Source organism: Callospermophilus lateralis, chromosome 2, assembly GCF_048772815.1.
Source record: "Callospermophilus lateralis isolate mCalLat2 chromosome 2, mCalLat2.hap1, whole genome shotgun sequence".
NCBI lineage: Eukaryota > Metazoa > Chordata > Mammalia > Rodentia > Sciuridae > Callospermophilus > Callospermophilus lateralis.
Genome location: NC_135306.1, coordinates 103,089,847 through 103,107,267, shown reverse-complemented (window position 1 = coordinate 103,107,267; position 17,421 = coordinate 103,089,847). Strand labels below are relative to the sequence as shown.

Sequence of the window (17,421 nt, the reverse complement as noted above, 5' to 3'; positions counted from 1 at the left end):
TGGGGTTTCCATTGCCACTATGGGAACAAGCTGCATCTAAGTATAGCCAAACAGAACACACTTATTATACTTATCTTAACTGTAACCTCTTATCACATGCTTTCTGCCCTAGAACTTCTCTGCCACCACAATGAGAAATGTATATGAGAATTAGCTCAGCCTTTAAAACGCATGTGCAAACCTGGAAGTGTGAAGGAGACAACAATCCTGGGAGCCAGAAGGTAAATTTTCCCCTCATCTGTATTTCTAGTGGTTCATACTTTGTAGTATCTCAAAGGTCCTCAGAGGAACTGACCCTAAATTTCTCATTAAGCAGGAACACATGACAGCATTGATTTTCTCTCCTTCCCTGTTTTACCCATTCTTCTCCCTAGGATCCCTTCTAAAAATAAGCTACTGACACTTAAGTCCTCGTCTCCAACAGGAATTTTTGTGGAAACCCCAACTGAGGTATTCTTAAAACAATATTTGGAGCAGGTCTGAACAAAATGTTCCTTGATTTACTGGGGAAAAAAACCAGTCTCACTCAAAGCTCTTGATTCCAGGTCAGAAAACTAAAATATGAATCACTAAATTCAGCAAGAACCTGAAGTTCCACAGTACAAAGAATTTTTGTGTCTGGAGCATGCCCTACCAAATTACCAGAAGGCATAGAATTTCAAGTTATTATCAGCTCGAACCCTAAAGGGATGAATCAAAATCAAAAACTCTGTGGCACTTGGTCCTTAGGCCAGCTCCAGCTCCTCATGACCTCTTACTGTCTGGGATGTCTGGATTCCTCCTTGAACCATGACAGATGACAACTAGGATCATTCACTTTCACATCTTCAGAAGCAAATGTAAAACCCGGCTCACAGCAGCTCACAATATGTTCAACAATCTCTGATTCTCAACGTCTTCATCTGCAAAATGAGGTTGAAAGTGAGAACACTGATTTGTTGTGAGGGTCAGGTTAAATTGAGGGACTAGAAGAACCTAGCAGAGAGGATGCCATGTGGAAGAGACTTGGTAAATGTTATCAAAAATATACACAAGACAAATGTAAAATGTATTTAATTTAGGGAGGAACTGGGAGAAGAAAAAAAAATTGTTAAATGAGACTGAAAGAAGCAAAAGAAGGACTTATTGGGTGAGGATCTGGGACAAATGTCAGAGGAACTTTGAAACAATGCTTTCTTCTTCCAAACTTTAATTTAGGCCAGTTTCTCCCACGTAGCTGAATCCACAGACAGTCTCAGGGTCCTTGAATATTTTACCCTATCCCTGCTTCCTGCCTCACCACCAATTTCCTATTTTTCAAATATTCATGTTCTGTTACACCAAACCATATTCAAAAAACCAAATTTTGAAGTCAGGTGAGGTTTTCCTTACAGCCTCTAGTCGTGTGTGTGTGTGTGTGTGTGTGTGTGTGTGTGTGTGGTATATCCATTTCTGATCTCTAAAAATTCCTCTTTGCCAAACATTCTTCCTAAATGTTCTACCTTCCATTCTCTGTCAAAATCAGTTCTCTAGAAGAACCTCACAAATTCATGGACATGTGGTCCATGCATACCCTCTGCCAGGTATTTTTTTAAATGAAGAGAAAATCTTTAGCAAAAATTATAGTCTCTAATAATGACATTTCATATAGCACTCAGTTGATGAGAGGTACATTTTGGTCAGGATCAGGAGTCATAACGTACTGGGCTTATAAGAGTCATTTTGACAGCCGATTGTTCTTCACCTGGCAAGCTAATTATAACCCTACATCTTTCATGTGTGTGAGAGTTGAGTGATATTTGCATATACACCAGAGTTTGCTATTTCCCCACACGTGGAATATATTTATATTTGAGGTGCTGTTCAGTAACAAGAGGTCTCAAGTGTAAATTTACACTTAGAAATTTGCCACTGCCTCAGTGATAAATCCCAATCCCTGCTCTCAGTCCCACTGAAGTCAACACACAATTAAAGAAAATATTTCATTAATTATCAATCTGAAATGAGCCCCACAGGAAAGGGGTTCCTTGGGGCACAGAAAGCAAAGAAGACTCAGGCTTCATTAAAAGAAGTTGACTTTTCTCCAGCAGCCTTAGAGGATTCTTGTTGGGATGATAGAACAACCAAGAAAAGTGCTTCTGGATTTATGTCACTTTAGAGCCTGTTACCATGGGAACTATGTTTCAAAATCCTCTCAACTGGGGCTTCACTAAAGTCATGTTCCCTACGGAGCAGATGAAGCCCAGGCAGGAAGCAGTGTAGGAAGAACTATTCTTAACTCCGTTCCTTTTGTTGCAAAACTGCCCTCTTTCCAAAACTTGAATTTCTCTATGGTGCTTCTCTGTTTTATTTATTCCTACTTTTTTCTCTTTTTTTAATTACACTGTATTTGTGTTGCATTTGTAACAGGTAAAGGCAATATAATGACTTGTGTGTTATCCCTCAGACTTCATGAGTTTGGCCCCAAGGGCCCCAACCATCCCTACACAGCAGAGAATGCCAGGCACAAGTTTCATTCAGAGATCATCAAAACTGAATAGAGACAAAAGACAGCAACTCAAATGTCTTTGAAATGACCGTCATTGGTGCATTTTATGGGTTAGATGTGGTGTCCCCCAAAAGCCCACATGTAAAGCAATACAAGAAAGTTCAGAGGAGAAATGATTGGGTTGTAAGCGTCTTAACCCTCTCAGTGAATTAATCCCCTGTTAGGGATTAACTGAGTAGTAACTGAAGTGGTGGGGTGTGGCTGGATGAGATGGGAATCGGGGCATGGTTTGTGGGCATATATTTGTATCTGACAAGTGGAGACCTCTCTTTCTGCTTTCTGATCTCCATGTGAACTGCTTCCCTCTGCCACACTCTTCCACCATGATGTTCTACTTCACCTCAAGCCACAAAGGAATGGAGCTGGCCTGCTATGGACTAAGATGTCTGAAACTGTGAGCCCTAAATAAACTTTTCCTCTTTTAAAATTGTTCTGGTCAGATATTTTAGTCACAGTAGTCAAAAAGTTGACTAAAACAGTGCACAAGAAGGCAAATATCACAAGCTATTCATTCTGCATCATATTAAATCTAGATTGACTTTTATTAAGTGTCTGACTCCAAAATACACCAATCTGTGTATAATCAATGCATGTGTGTAAAATAGAATCCTAGAATTGGATGGGAGCTTGGAATTCTGTGTTGGGGAGTAATTAACATATTAAATACTTACATACCAAGCACTGTTTTGGAAGTTTTACTTACATCATTTATACAAGATTAGTAATCTATACAAAGTACAAATTTATCATACTTAAAAATAGATAGACTGGATTTAAGAATACTGATACTGCCATTAATCTATTATACTCTACAATGCTGACCACATGCCAGGAACTATGTTAAGTGCTTTACACGTAGGTAATTGTCACAAAAACCCTATTAAGTGGAAACTATCATTATTCTCTGCACAAGAACATTTCCTTGAATCAAAGGAATCAAATTCGCTTTTTATTTATTTATTTATTTTTTTAGACAACCTGGGCTCTTCAGGTCCTAGGCATTGTTACAGTAGTGGAAGAGTCATAGGATCTGCTAGATTAATGATCATGAGGGAAGAATAGAGTGGAGAAACTAAGGGTCAACAGGTACTAAAACATCAATCCTGAGACCTAGAAAAAAGGGCAGTAAGGAGTTTAAATAAAAAGAGTTTAGACCCAACTGCCAGATGCTCAAAGTACATCTAAGAGAAAATGGTCAGTAAAAAGCTGTCAGCATGATCCCAACACATACAAATGATACTTTTTGAGGAGAGAGAAATGCAAATTATCCTAATTTGATCATTACACATTGTATACATGTATCAAATTATCAAAATGTACCCCATAAATGAGTACAAATATTAAGTCAATTTAAAAAGCTTTAAAATTTTTTAACTTGACATTTTTTAAAGTTGTCAGTGTAAGATCAGAGCTTGGAAATATCAAGATATACATTAAGAAATCATATAATAGAGGTGATCACAGGAACCATAAGCCAAGGGTTAAGGATGGAAATTTACAATCACCCATAGTTAACAAAAGAGGAAAAGGAAGCTCATAGAGATTGTTTCAGAAAAGGCAAAGGTGGTGGCCCTGGCAATTCTGCAGCCAAATAACCTGGGTTCTAATGCCATCACACACTGAGTAAGGTGACACCATTTGGGTCTGGGCAATGCTGCCTTTAAGCAGAGACATTAACACCCAGCATAAGGGATTGTCAAGAATGCCCACTATCAAAGTATTTGATTAATAAAGCATTACAAGGCCCTTATTCCCTTGTATCTCTTTAAATCCACTTGGTCAAATTCTGCCCTTTACTTTCTTTTAAATATATGGAGTATTATAGTTTTTTTATTGGTGTATAATAATTGTACATATTTAGGGGCAGATTTTGATAATTTGATTCATATTGATTCATATGTACTTTCTATATTGATCAAATCAGGCTAGCATTTCCTTCTTCTTAAACATTTGTCTTTCCTTTATGTTGGGAAGCTCAGGAAATTACCTCATTCCCAACTATATTAGAGGCAAGTCAATCGTATGTTCAAATACTGTTTAACTTACACATCCAATATTTAACACAATGATAAATGCATATATTCCTCATTAATATTTTCTAAGTTCAACAAAAAGAAATGTAAATATGTTCAATAACTCATATTCAAAAATTGGCAAATCCAGAGATACCTCTATTTTTTTCAAATACTGAAGGAACTCATTAGAGATTTTATATAAATTGCTATGTGGTATACCCATTTCTAAAAGACAAGTAATAATGTAGATTACACAAAACTAGTTTTACTATATTTTTGTGTTTTGGCTTTTTTAAAAAAAAAACTGGGATTGAATCCAGTGGTGTTTAGCCACTGAGCTACATCCCTAGTCCTTCCTTCCTTTATTTATTTATTTATTTATTTATATTATTTTGAGAAAGGGTCTCTAAATTGCATAGGGCCTCGCTAAATTGCCAAGGCTGACGTTAAACTTGCAGTCTCCTATCTCCCATCTCAGCCTCCCAAATTGCTGGGATTACAGGCATACTCCACTGTGCCCATCTTGACACTTAAATATGCTAATACTGACTCTGTGACATTAGGTGATGTGTGCCTATTGAGCATAACTTCCAGGATCAAGATTTTTACTGACTAAAAGAAGCCTCCTGTCATTTTAAAGACTGGCAAAGGAAAGTTACTCCGTGACAGAAAGAGCTGCAAAGCCTTCTGAAGTTAAGAGCTGCCCAGAGCTCGGTTTCAACATAGCCCACAGTTTGGGGCTCTTAAAATAGGAATCCATTTTTAAGTGACATTCATCTCAGGAATATATGTGCTATAAAAAAGCAAATTATACCAGCACTAGCAATGTAAAATAAATGCTTTCAAGGTGTGTTAAGGGCACATGATGTTCCAAGATTGTGCTACAGGAGAAAAATGCAAGAAGATAACATGGCCTTACTGAAAGGCAGTTTGATGAAGGGGAGGCTATTCTAGGCATTAGTGGGAATGTCAAATGATTTTTTTAAGTAAGTCCTAAACCTGAAGGTTCACAAATCTTGAATAAAGTGATAGACACTCCCTATTGGGCAGAGATGTCTCAGAAACCCTAATTGCAGGATGGCGGAGAATCTCTGCTATTTAACATCTCTACTGGTCAGAAAAGCCACAGAACCTCCCTGCAACATTTGGCCATACTCTTTAAAGCTTTCTCTGGGGAACTTTATTTTCAAAAAACTAGTTTTAACCAAGATGCAATGGGCTATAGTTGAAGAAGTCAGGCTTGGAACTCTAAGTAACTGATTGTGTGGCCTTGAAAAGTCCAAATGTTTTTAACCTGAGATTTTCTCTTCTGTAAACAGGAATGTGCAAGCCTGATTTATCTACCTCCTGATGTTATGCTCACTACACCCTATGGCTTCCTCCCCATCCATCATTAAATACTGAGTGAAGTTCCTCAAATTTCCAATCTCGTCATTCTTATCTCTCCATTCCATACAATATTCTGGAACAAATTCATCCACTTCTAGGGCTCAAATGTCATTTATTAATGAGTTTATTATGAGTTAATTACCTTACATATTTAATCAGTAAAAGAACTCACAAGACTCAAACCATTTAGATCTACCAAACTTTGTTACAAGCAAAGTATACAGTACAGAAACAGCCGAAGGATACATTGAGAGAAGTCCAGAGATGTCCAGAGCAGAACCACCAACGACATATGTGGGAGCCTTCTTGGTGCCAAGAAGACTTAAGTCTGCTGTTCTTACAATGAACTGGTCTTATAGGCAATATTCACCAATGTGAGCAACCTGAACTATTGAAACCACCTAGACTCTACTGAAATCATGTACAATTATTTTTATTAGTAGATTATTAAAACCTAATTATTATTTCAAACAGCATTGGCAAGCTGGAACTTCTAGCCCTGAAACAGCTTATGGACCCATGATCAACAGAACCTAATTTATCTTTAATAAACATATTTAATTGCATTGGCCAATGGTCAATACCATGTAGCAGAAAGCTCTGGAGATAAACATGCATTCAATCTAAATTGGCGAAGGTGAACCCATGCTATACAATTGACAGCTGTCACATGTTCATGTCCAGCTCCAACTTATGTTCTTATGTTCTCAATAGACAATCAAATGCCTCCACTTGAATATCTCACAAACACGTAAAATTCAGCCATGGGTAATACATTTATCTTATTCCTAAAATATTTTTCTTTCTCTAAAGTTTTCAACCTAACAAAGGTATCAATATCTGAGCCCATCCTGTATTCCTTCTCTCTTATTATCCTCGCCACCCAGTACGTTACCAGACCCTCTGGGAGGGTTCTCTCTCAGAAGCCAATTCAATTTGCTAAATGACTGATTCATCAATCTTACTTCTTTTTACTGTTTATCTGCCTTTTTATTTTTTATTATGGACTTTGTCCAAACACATAAACTACAACCTCACAGTACATTTCACTTTTGAAATCCATTATCCAACATCAACAGTTATCTTTATTTTAACAGTCTTTTTCATATATCACTACATGGTTTTTTGCTAAAGCATTTTAAAGCAAATCCTATACTTATATTATTTCAAACAAAAATACTTCAGTGTATATTTCTATTATATATGCTTTTTCCCTTTAACCTAATATCACTACATTGACTGATTTTTCTTGATCTAGAGATGAATGTAGGGCAGAGAGATAAGATCATATGCCTATCAGGTAGTAGACACTCATAATGTTAACATTATTAATTCCTCAAATTTAAGAACGTTTCATTCAAACACCTCCCCTAGAATTTATAATCCTTAGCCTTATTTTTGTTAAGATTAAATTTAGTAAATGTATCATTTTATTATTCCTCTCCTTCCTACTTTCCTTTTTTTTTTTTTGTAAAAACAAGACCACATTTACTCATTGCTTATGCAGACTAAGTGCAAGGAATTATGCTTGGTACTAGGTATACTACAATAAGCTAAATTCTGTTGAAACAATAATCCAAACAAAAAATCTAACCCGTTATTTATGGGTTTAGAAGAGGTTGGCCCAGTTAAGGAGCACTGCTCTAAAGTGATATTCATGCCAGAGCCAGCTCTTGTGTAGATGAAGGAAACATTTGTATATAAGCTATTTGAAAAAACAACAACAACAAGTCACTAAAGGGCAAAAGCAAGATTTAGCAGAAAGGGGTCAATTCAAGAAAAGTCACAAAGGTCTTTATTCTAACAGTAAAGGAAATCCATGTTTTATAACCTTTACATTCATGAAAAATTACTCTGATTTTGGAGTCCCTACCACAGATGGCTGTTTAGACATGGCTGAGAAAAAGATAATAACCACCAGAGAACTAATCATAACTAGTAAATCCCTCCAAGGAACTTATGCTTTTTTGTTACCATCTGTATGAAATTGAATTCAATCTATGAACCCTTGTGTGAAAACTAAAAAAAAAAATGGATGGCAGACACATTCAAAATTTGTTATATAACTGTTTCACATTGATACAATGTGCAGTCAAATGAAACACCAAAAGAGGCAATTTTTGTATATCCTTTGTGTATTTTAGCACATTTTACCTTTAAAACAAATTTTGCACAATATGTCAATGTATCTCTGAGAAGTTGAACAGTGCTTTTTTATTTAAAAAAAAAAAAAAAAAAAAGCTAAGCATATACCTAAGCTGTAAGACTTAGTTTTATGCCATTATCATCTTACTACTGGGAAAAAAAAAAAAAAAAACCTGAATTACAATAACCCATCTCAGCAAAATTTTCCAATTTAAATTAGAAGGGCTTCAATTTACAAATCTCTTTTGAAGGGGCAATATTAATGCAATTCACATCAGAAGATCCAATTAATACAATTAACAACAAACCACAATTTTGCTCTATTGTAGAACTTTCTACTGGTCTTTCAATTCCTTCAACCTTCTGATTGTAGACTTGACTGTGACAGCAGAGGTGGTGTTGTAGGTCCAGGCACCGCCAGCCACTGTTTTCATGCAGGAGCCACAGTGCCCGATCCCCACAGCCCGTCTCTTCTTCATCTTGGTTTTGCCACAGAAGGAACAAGTGTACTTGGCGTGCTGGCTAATTTCAATTTTCTTCATCATTTTCCAGAGGGAGGCACAGTAGGGGGTCCCATATTTGCCGATGATTCTGACTTTTTTAGTGTGTTTAACCATATCTCCACGACTTAGGCCTCAGACCAGAGAACCTACTTTCCTTTCTTTGTCTTTGTCTTCTTATTGTTTATGGAAAATTTCCTCACCTTTTTCTTTCAACCCTTCTATTTTAATTCAGTTTTTGCTTTTGTTTGGGGTTTTTTTGTTTTGTTTCTTTGGTTTGCTTTGCTTTGATTTGGGTTATATTATTTTCAGCTTTTCAGAGCTTTTTGCTTTTTTTTTCTCATTCCTTTTTGTCTGCTCTTATTTTGAATAAGCAATAAGAGATTACATTTTAAAATAAAATTTAAAGTCAAATTTTACAATATACAAATAATAACAGCCAGCACACCAATTCATTCTAAATCCCTCTATTGTGTATAATCTTCTAGGCGTGATACAAAATATCTTTTCCATTCACACATTTCCTTCTTTGCCTTCTCATATTTTAAAATCATAATGTCTTCTAGGTTTCACAGTATCTTCCAAAGTTGCCCTTAATAACTTTAAAAACAAATTAATTATGAACATGAAAAAATGTAAATAGATGGTTGATTCTTGAATATCAAACTTCAGCATTTTCTAAAATACCTCTTTGACTCTAATTTCACACTCTTGGAGGACATCATAATATATTTGATTTACAATTCATAACAGGTAAAGGGTCAGTCCTTTTATAATCTCATAAGGTGAAAGTTTTATATAAATTAATATCATTACTATTTGCATAGTTCAATATATCAGTTAATCCTTAAGGCAATATGATTTTATTGTTCTGTATGACATTATCCAATCATATATCTAACACGAAATCTTATTTTAACATCATTATCTTCACTATTTACACATATGTTTTTGAATTTACTTACTAGATACATACATAATATTGTGTGTGTGTCCCTGTGTCTCAAATGCTCTTAGGAACAACCTTGTCTTCTTGCTGGTTGTCTCATTAATAAAGGAAATATAATTTTGATATGTGCTAAAAAATAAATATTTAAGTTGAACTTTTTCAAATTAATAATAATATGAATGAATAATTTCTATTGGGTACTTAATGTAAGTCAAAGAACACTAAGTATATTTACTTTATCTTCCATAACTCTTACCGAAATACATTTTATTATTATACTAATTTTACAAATGAGAAAACTGAAATTTATGGGATTGGTAATTTTCTAGAATTCACATAAATGACACCTCCAAGAAGCAAACAATTGTCTTCCTCTAGTACTCAAATCCTTTGTCATTGAAAATTTATTTTCTCTGAGTCTGCAATCCTTTATGATTTTTCCATAAACATGCAATTTAAATTTTAATGCCTTTCTAAAAACAACTTCCCTAGCACATGCAAAGTACTGAGTTCAATCCTTAGCACCCAATATAAATAAATAAATGAAATAAAGGTATTGTGTCCAACTACAATTTTAAAAAGTTTTTTAAAAAAATACTTCCTCAGATGCCCACCTTCCACTCTCTGTTCCCACTCCCTCCCTATAGAGACAACTCCTTCTATGTGACCAGGGAAGACACAGACTTCACTACAGCATCTGGAAAAAATGTATTATTTTCCTATTTTGCAGAAAATTTGAGTTTCTGTAACTTCTAGAACTCCAGTGGGGTATGAAAATCTCTGAAATTTGTGGGTATAAATTTTAATGTTCATCATTTTTCTAATATTGGTCTAAAAGGAAATTCGAAAAATGAGATTCAAACACTTTTTTAAAAGGCCAGGGTCAGGGAGATAAAATTTGTACTAAATGCAGAGTAGTTTGGGGCAATGAAAGATTACGATGAAGGGAAGCAATCAGAACCAAGTTTTATATCTCTAATATGACCCCAAGCAAAAAAAAAAAAATGGAGCATTTTTTAAAAATCAAACCAAATTCCATACCAATCATATGGGTAGCCTGGCCCCATCCCACCCCCTTACCACCTCCCACACCTCAATAATGAGAGGGCAGCATAAAACCACAGGGTTCCACCTATTCAGGGATGGCCTAGGGAGAGCAGCCTGGCATCAGTCCCAGGTGAAGTCCAAGATCAACATCCTCTACCAGTAAAGACCTACTCCAGGGCAGGCCTTCCTGTAATTACATTGTCCTGGCCCACAGCCTGGCAAGTTATTTAGAGAATCAGCTCCTGCTCTTACCATAGATATTCTCTGTTTACAGCCAGCTGTCTGAGCTGCCATGTCCTCACTCTGACTCTCCTGGGACTCCACCCTGATGTCTCTGCATGCCCACACTCAGCAAATATCCTGTTTTTTGCAGATGCCACTGCAGAGTGTATGTTCTCTGGTGTCCTGCTGCCTACCCTGGGGCTCCACCTCAAGGGACTGAGCCTGAAGTGGTCCAGGTACCGGTGATCAAGTCCACAGCTTCAGGCTTCCCCCATATTGCTTATGTCCTTTTCACTGTCCCTGGCTTTTTCTCAAGAGTGTTCCTCCAGAAAGTTGTTGACATGATCCATTTTTTAATTATAACTCAAAATTTTAAAAACCATTGTCTGAAATATGCATTTTAGAGACCAAAAAAAAAAAAGAGGCAAAAATGAAGTGAGAAGGTTCAGCTTAAATTATTGTCAAATCTATAATTTTTCAAGGAAAAACCTAGAAAACAGCTATTTTGTCTTCAAGTTAATTTTTATTACCTTGAAAAATTAAAATATTAAATATTTGAATTTTGGTATTTAGGGCACAATAATCTTTTCAAGGATAAGAGCTACAAAAGTTTCAAAGCAAGATAATTATCCTCTGTGAGATGTTTTCCACTCCCCTCCTTCAAAGTTCTTGACTAGATACTATTAGTGCCTAGCACATAGTATTTGCTAAATTAATGTTGCTTTTATTTCTTCACTGAATTCCATCCCTTAAGGAACCCATTCAAACCACTATTATATGTATTATTTTATAAACTCAACTTGTTCAGCCACTAAAAAATCCTGACTAAAGAGAATGTAGCAGAGTACAGAGGATATTTAGGGCAGTGAAACTACCCTGTACAACACTATAATGGTGGATATATATCATCATAAATTAGTCCAAATCCATAGAATGTACAATACTCAAAGTGAATCCTCATGTAAACTATGAACTCTAGGTGATAAAGTGGCAATGTAGGTTCATCCACTGTAAAAACTTACCACCTAGTATAAGGTGGTAAGAATGGAGAAGATTGTACATAAGGGGTCAGGAAGTCTACAGGAAATTTGAGCAATTTTCTGTCAGTTTTTCTGTGAGCCTAGTACTGCTCTAAAAAAGTGAAGTCTTATAAAAAGGGAAAGAGAGGAACTGCTGGGGGATGGGAGACCTGGCCCTTTTCTTGCAATGTTATTTACTTAACCATTAACTATTGAGGGCACGTCAACCTCATGTCACCTTTTTCTTACTACAAAATTGAGAAAAATGCCAATTTTTTCTTCCTGGAAAAATGATGGTGGAAAAACCAAAGCCAAAGGCTTTCATGCTGCACCCAATTCTTTCCTTAAAGATCATCCCAACCTATACCAATCCCATCCTTTTAGGCTTAAAGTTCAGGTGATAAACCCTTGAAATGATACTGCCTATCCCAGGAAGTAAATGTCAATATCAAGCTGCAGGAGCCTGGTGCCAAAATGAGGTTAGTAGACTTTGCCAACTGCTAGTCTGTCTGACCCCACAGCTTTTGGAAAGAGAAGAACTGACAGCCCAGAAGTCTGTGTCAGTATATTAAGCTGACCAGTGACAAACAGCGGTGTGCCACCCCTTTCCTACTATGGCACAAAAATCTGGGCACAGAAAGTGGTGGACAGTACTTGCCAAACGCAAAGATTTGGTAAGTGAAGAGTAGACCCAAGAGAATTCCTGGTAAATTGTCTTCTAGTGTTCATTCTCCATTCCAGCAGAAGGTTGTCTTAAAAAACAAACAAACAAAAATCCCTGTTCCAGGGCTTCCAACCACACAGTTTTGGAAGTGCCAGTCAGCATCCTGACAGGCAGATTCCACAATGTGACTTGGCTCGATTTCCACCTGCCTGCCTTCTCCTGAATCTTGCCTGTTCCCAAACATGATTCCTTCCAATAGCCTATTTCTGCCCAGTAAACTCCCTTCTTACTGAAGTTAACCAGCTTCTTCAGATATAGTGGTTTCACCTAAGAACTGACTGCTGATAGTAGGTATTGGCCAGATGGAGGGACTCAGGGAGGGGTGCAGGAGGGCCACATCCAGGCTGAGCCTTGGTTTTTGTATGCCCTGTAATGTCTCACAGACCCCATCCACCATCAACTGAGGAATGGAGAATGGACCTTGTTCTTGCTTCCCACAAAGAAGGGTGCTCTATTTGGATTCATCTGTTCCCTTGCAGGCTGCTTTTATGATAGTGTTTGGGTGGAGGCGGAGGGAAGAACAAAGAATAGACTCTAGAGAATATACTCATATGTTCTTCATATGTTCACACCTAAAGTCCTTTGTGCCTCACAGATCACATAAATTTCTTTCCAACTCAGTCCCCTTGTTCGTGGCTGTGCCTGGTAACTGAGCCAGGTTCTTCTGGTTCAGACTCTCCACAGAGTAAACTTCAAGACTCCTATCAATCAGACTGGGAAAGGTAGAAAAGCTGCGAAACTAATATGTGAGAGGGGATAAAATATTTTTAAAAATTTAATAACATTTGAACAATTTTTTTCTGGAATATTCACTTTATAAGTAGCAAGTTACAGTCTTTGGGACTTGGTTATTCTATCTGTTGAATGAACTAATACAACCTAACTTACTGTGCACAATTCAAGAAGTAGTTCTCTTTTCTTTGTCCTAATTTACTGTATAGATTTTTCAAAAACAAATGTTAATAAACTGTATTTGGTAAAATGACTCCTTAAAAAGGGAAGTAACCAACTGGAAAAAAAGGAGTATTTGGTACTATGATAAGTGCTTCCATGAATTATATATATTTATCTTTGTAGCAACCACATGAGATTGGTATGATCTCTATTTTACTTAACTAAACTGAGTTTGACAAGGTAAAATAATTAGCTCAAATTCACATGGTTAATAAAAGAGCAGAGCTGTAAACACATGCCTACCATATGTCAAAAGATTTTACTATTATTAGTATACTATGCTGCTATATAAACAAAGCCCTTAAAGGTTTATGAGAATATCCTAAATTGATAGGCCACTCTGATGGCTTGGGCCACACTTGGACATACAGCGTATATTGTGTGTGTGTGTGTGTGTGTGTGTGTGTGTAGATACAATCCAGAGAGTCCCTGGACTTTAGGGCAATCACTTTGGAAGACTCATTTGAAAGTCTGCAGCCTTGATGCATGAGTCACTTGTCCCATGTTAAGGGGGAGCAAAGACCTTCTGAGGCCTGCCTCCTATTGTATGGCAGAAAAACAAAGGATGAAGGGCAGAGGATCCTTCAGTAAAGATTTTGGATATTATTTCAATAACTACTCTCTACCCAGAAAATCTCCTTCCTGTTTCAATTTTGAATGTACTCATTTATTTTTATTAAGGAAAAAAAATGGCATCCTCTTATAGAATGAAACTCTTCTACTCAATGCATTTTTTAAAACTCTCCTTGGAGTTTCAGCAAATATAAAGCAATAGCCAAGAAAAAGTACAAAGCAAAATCAATTACCTCTATTCACTATAATATAAAATAAAAATCATTCATTTATTCACTCATTCATTCATTCCTAAAAATCTAAAAATATGTATAGAGGCAGTCATTTCTAGCTAGAGAGCAGTTTCCCTTTCAGAAAATCTTCTTCCAATTCAGCATGCATTAGAAGTCTGAATTAAACAAACAAAAAGCATAGTTTTGATGCGTGACTGAGCTGCCAAGAAAATAAGTTCCTGGGAGGGCAGAGACAAGAAGGCAGGAACCAGGTCAGTAGGGGCTTGGAGACTTGGTGCTCCTCTGTGAGGATGCCAAAGCCAACCTGGGGTGGAGCAGCCTTTATTCTCAGTACCTCTGAAGTAGAAAAAAAATGTCACAGCTCTTCTCAGCCCTGGTGATCCAAAACCAGCTTCTCTGGGAATTCCTAACCACAAGCACATGTTGGTTATGTTTCAAGCTGCAATCTACATTACACATGTAGCCTGAAAACCCCAAGCCAAAAATTCCCAAAAAATGAAAAATTTTAATAATTATAGGTGAAATCAGATTGAGTTGTTTCCATCAGGAAGTAAAATTCAGGCAGAAAGTTGAAGAATAAAAATATTTGGAGGAGCAAGTTCTGGGGTAGGGACGGCAGGCGCCATGTCTGGCCAGGAAGGTGGCAAAAAGAAGCCCCTGAAACAACCTAAGAAGCAGGCCAATGAGCTGGATGAGGAAGAGAAGGCTTTCAAACAGAAACAAAAAGAGGAGCAGAAGAAACTTGAGGAGCTAAAAGCGAAGGCCGCGGGGAAGGGCCCCCTGGCCACAGGTGGAAATAAGAAATCTGGCAAAAAGTAAGCCGATTCTTGTGCCTGAAATGATGGTGACCGTTGATTCCATTCCTACTTAGACATCAGGAGCCCCGCTGTAACATCTTTTGCCACCTATAGCTAGAATGAAGTGTTTGGTTGGAGTCTGTTGTAAATTTAATAAACTTTTGCAAAATAATAATAATAATAACACACACACAAAAAGAATATTTGTTCTCCTATTTGGAGGAATCCTCTCTTAGATCTTAGATGAATTTCTGCACACTGATGCAGACTGCCCAGACCACATTGCCCAGCTTCTATTGATCAGGTGCTTCCAGTCGGGTCAATGCCTCTGAAGTAATGAGAGTTCATAATGTCAAAGGTAGAGATGCACAATCCAGCACCCAGCTCTCGTGTGTGGTGATCGGGGTGCCACCAGTAGCATTCAGCTGCCTATGGAGGCAGTTTTGGAAGTGCCAGCCAGCATCCTGACAGGCAGATTCCACGATGTGACTTGGCTCGATTTCCACCTGCCTGCCTTCTCCTGAATCTTGCCTGTTCCCAAACATGATTCCTTCCAATAGCCTATTTCTGCCCAGTAAACTCCCTTCTTACTGAAGTTAACCAGCTTCTTCAGATATAGTGGTTTCACCTAAGAACTCTGACTGCTGATAGTAGGTATTGGCCAGATGGATGGACTCAGGGAGGGGTGCAGGAGGGCCACATCCAGGCTGAGCCTTGGTTTTTGTATGCCCTGTAATGTCTCACAGACCCCATCCACCATCAACTGAGGAATGGAGAATGGACCTTGTTCTTGCTTCCCACAAAGAAGGGTGCTCTATTTGGATTCATCTGTTCCCTTGCAGGCTGCTTTTATGATAGTGTTTGGGAGGAGGCGGAGAGAAGAACAAAGAATAGACTCTAGAGAATATACTCATATGTTCTTCATATGTTCACACCTAAAGTCCTTTGTGGGATTCCTAAACCTTTTTTATCTTATAAAAGTTATGCCTTTGCTTTTCTTCTTAAATGGATATAAATACATTCCTGCACTTTTTTTTTTCCATACCAGGGATTGAACCCAGGGGCACTTAACCACAGTCACAGCTACAGCCCTTTAAAAAAAAAAAATAAATATATATATATATACACACACACACACACATACACACACACACACACACACACATATATTTTTTTAATTTAGAAACAGGGTCTTTCTGAGTTGCTTAGAGCCTTGCTAAATTGCTGAGGCTGGCTTTGAATTGGCAATCCTCCTGTCTCAGCCTCCTGAGCCACTGAGATTACAGGTGCACGCTACCACACCCAGCACATTCCTGCATTCTTAAGCAAAACGTACATAAAATGAAAGACTGATAATGGAGGCATTTTTGTTATATTTAGGAACGCAGGAACTTCAAATGTGTAGCTTTATGTGAACCCAGCTTGAGTATCAGACTATTTCCACCACAATAGTTTGGAGGCTTCTCAGAAATCTAAAATTAGAACTAGCATAATCTAGCAATCCCACTCATGGATATAGACCTAAGTGAAGTGAATTCGGCATACCAAAGAATACTTGCATATCTATATTTGTTATAGCATAACCACAATAGTTTAAATATCAGATTGGCCTGGGTGCCCATGAACAGATGAATGGATAAAGAAAATGTGGCATATATACACAATGAACTATTATTTGGACATAAAGAAGAATGTAATCCTATCATGGATTGGAGGATATTAAGTGAAGTCAGATACAGAAGGACAAGTACCACATGTTCTCTCTCATATGTGGAAGCTAGAAGATGTTGACTTGAAAGTAGACTAGTGAATATTAGAGATTGAGAAAGATGTGGAGGATGAAGAATGGAATGTTGTTTTGATCACTAAACATTATTCAGATATGGAAATATTGCACTGAATCCTATTAACATTTTACCATCATAAAATTACAATTTTTTAAATAAATGCATTATTATTCCATACAAATAACTATTTAAAAAGACAATAAAACAAACTTTAAAGTTTGGTGATGGTGAAATAAGCAAACAGGATTCACTTGCTACACAGTTATATATTGAATCTGTGTATCAACTGAACATTTTCTGGGCAGTTTTGTAAAATAATTGGTCATCAAATTTAATCCCCCAAATTTTTTAAAGTTTATTAAATTTAATGATATTGTTATTAATTAATGTTCAGTTAACATGAATGTAGTTTACATCTAGATTTTAAATGGCCAATGTTATGACAAAGGTCTGTTTTTCATGGGCTATGTATTATAAATAATGTTCACTGAGATTTCTATTAATCAATATATGAAATAACCTCATGTTCATTGTATAAAA

The 17,421-nt window shown here is 36.9% G+C and overlaps 1 protein-coding gene and 1 pseudogene across 1 annotated transcript; one reads left to right on the top strand and one right to left on the bottom strand.

The window, feature by feature from the left end:
- Positions 1-8,411: 8,411 nt before the first annotated feature.
- LOC143641407 (large ribosomal subunit protein eL43 pseudogene) lies at positions 8,412-8,693 on the bottom strand (annotated as a pseudogene).
- A 6,228-nt stretch (positions 8,694-14,921) lies between these two features.
- On the top strand, positions 14,922-15,226 carry LOC143391052 (translation machinery-associated protein 7). The gene has a single exon (XM_076843612.2). The coding sequence runs from the start codon at positions 14,922-14,924 to the stop codon at positions 15,114-15,116; it is 195 nt and encodes a 64-aa protein (XP_076699727.1). The 3' UTR covers positions 15,117-15,226.
- Positions 15,227-17,421: the final 2,195 nt, after the last annotated feature.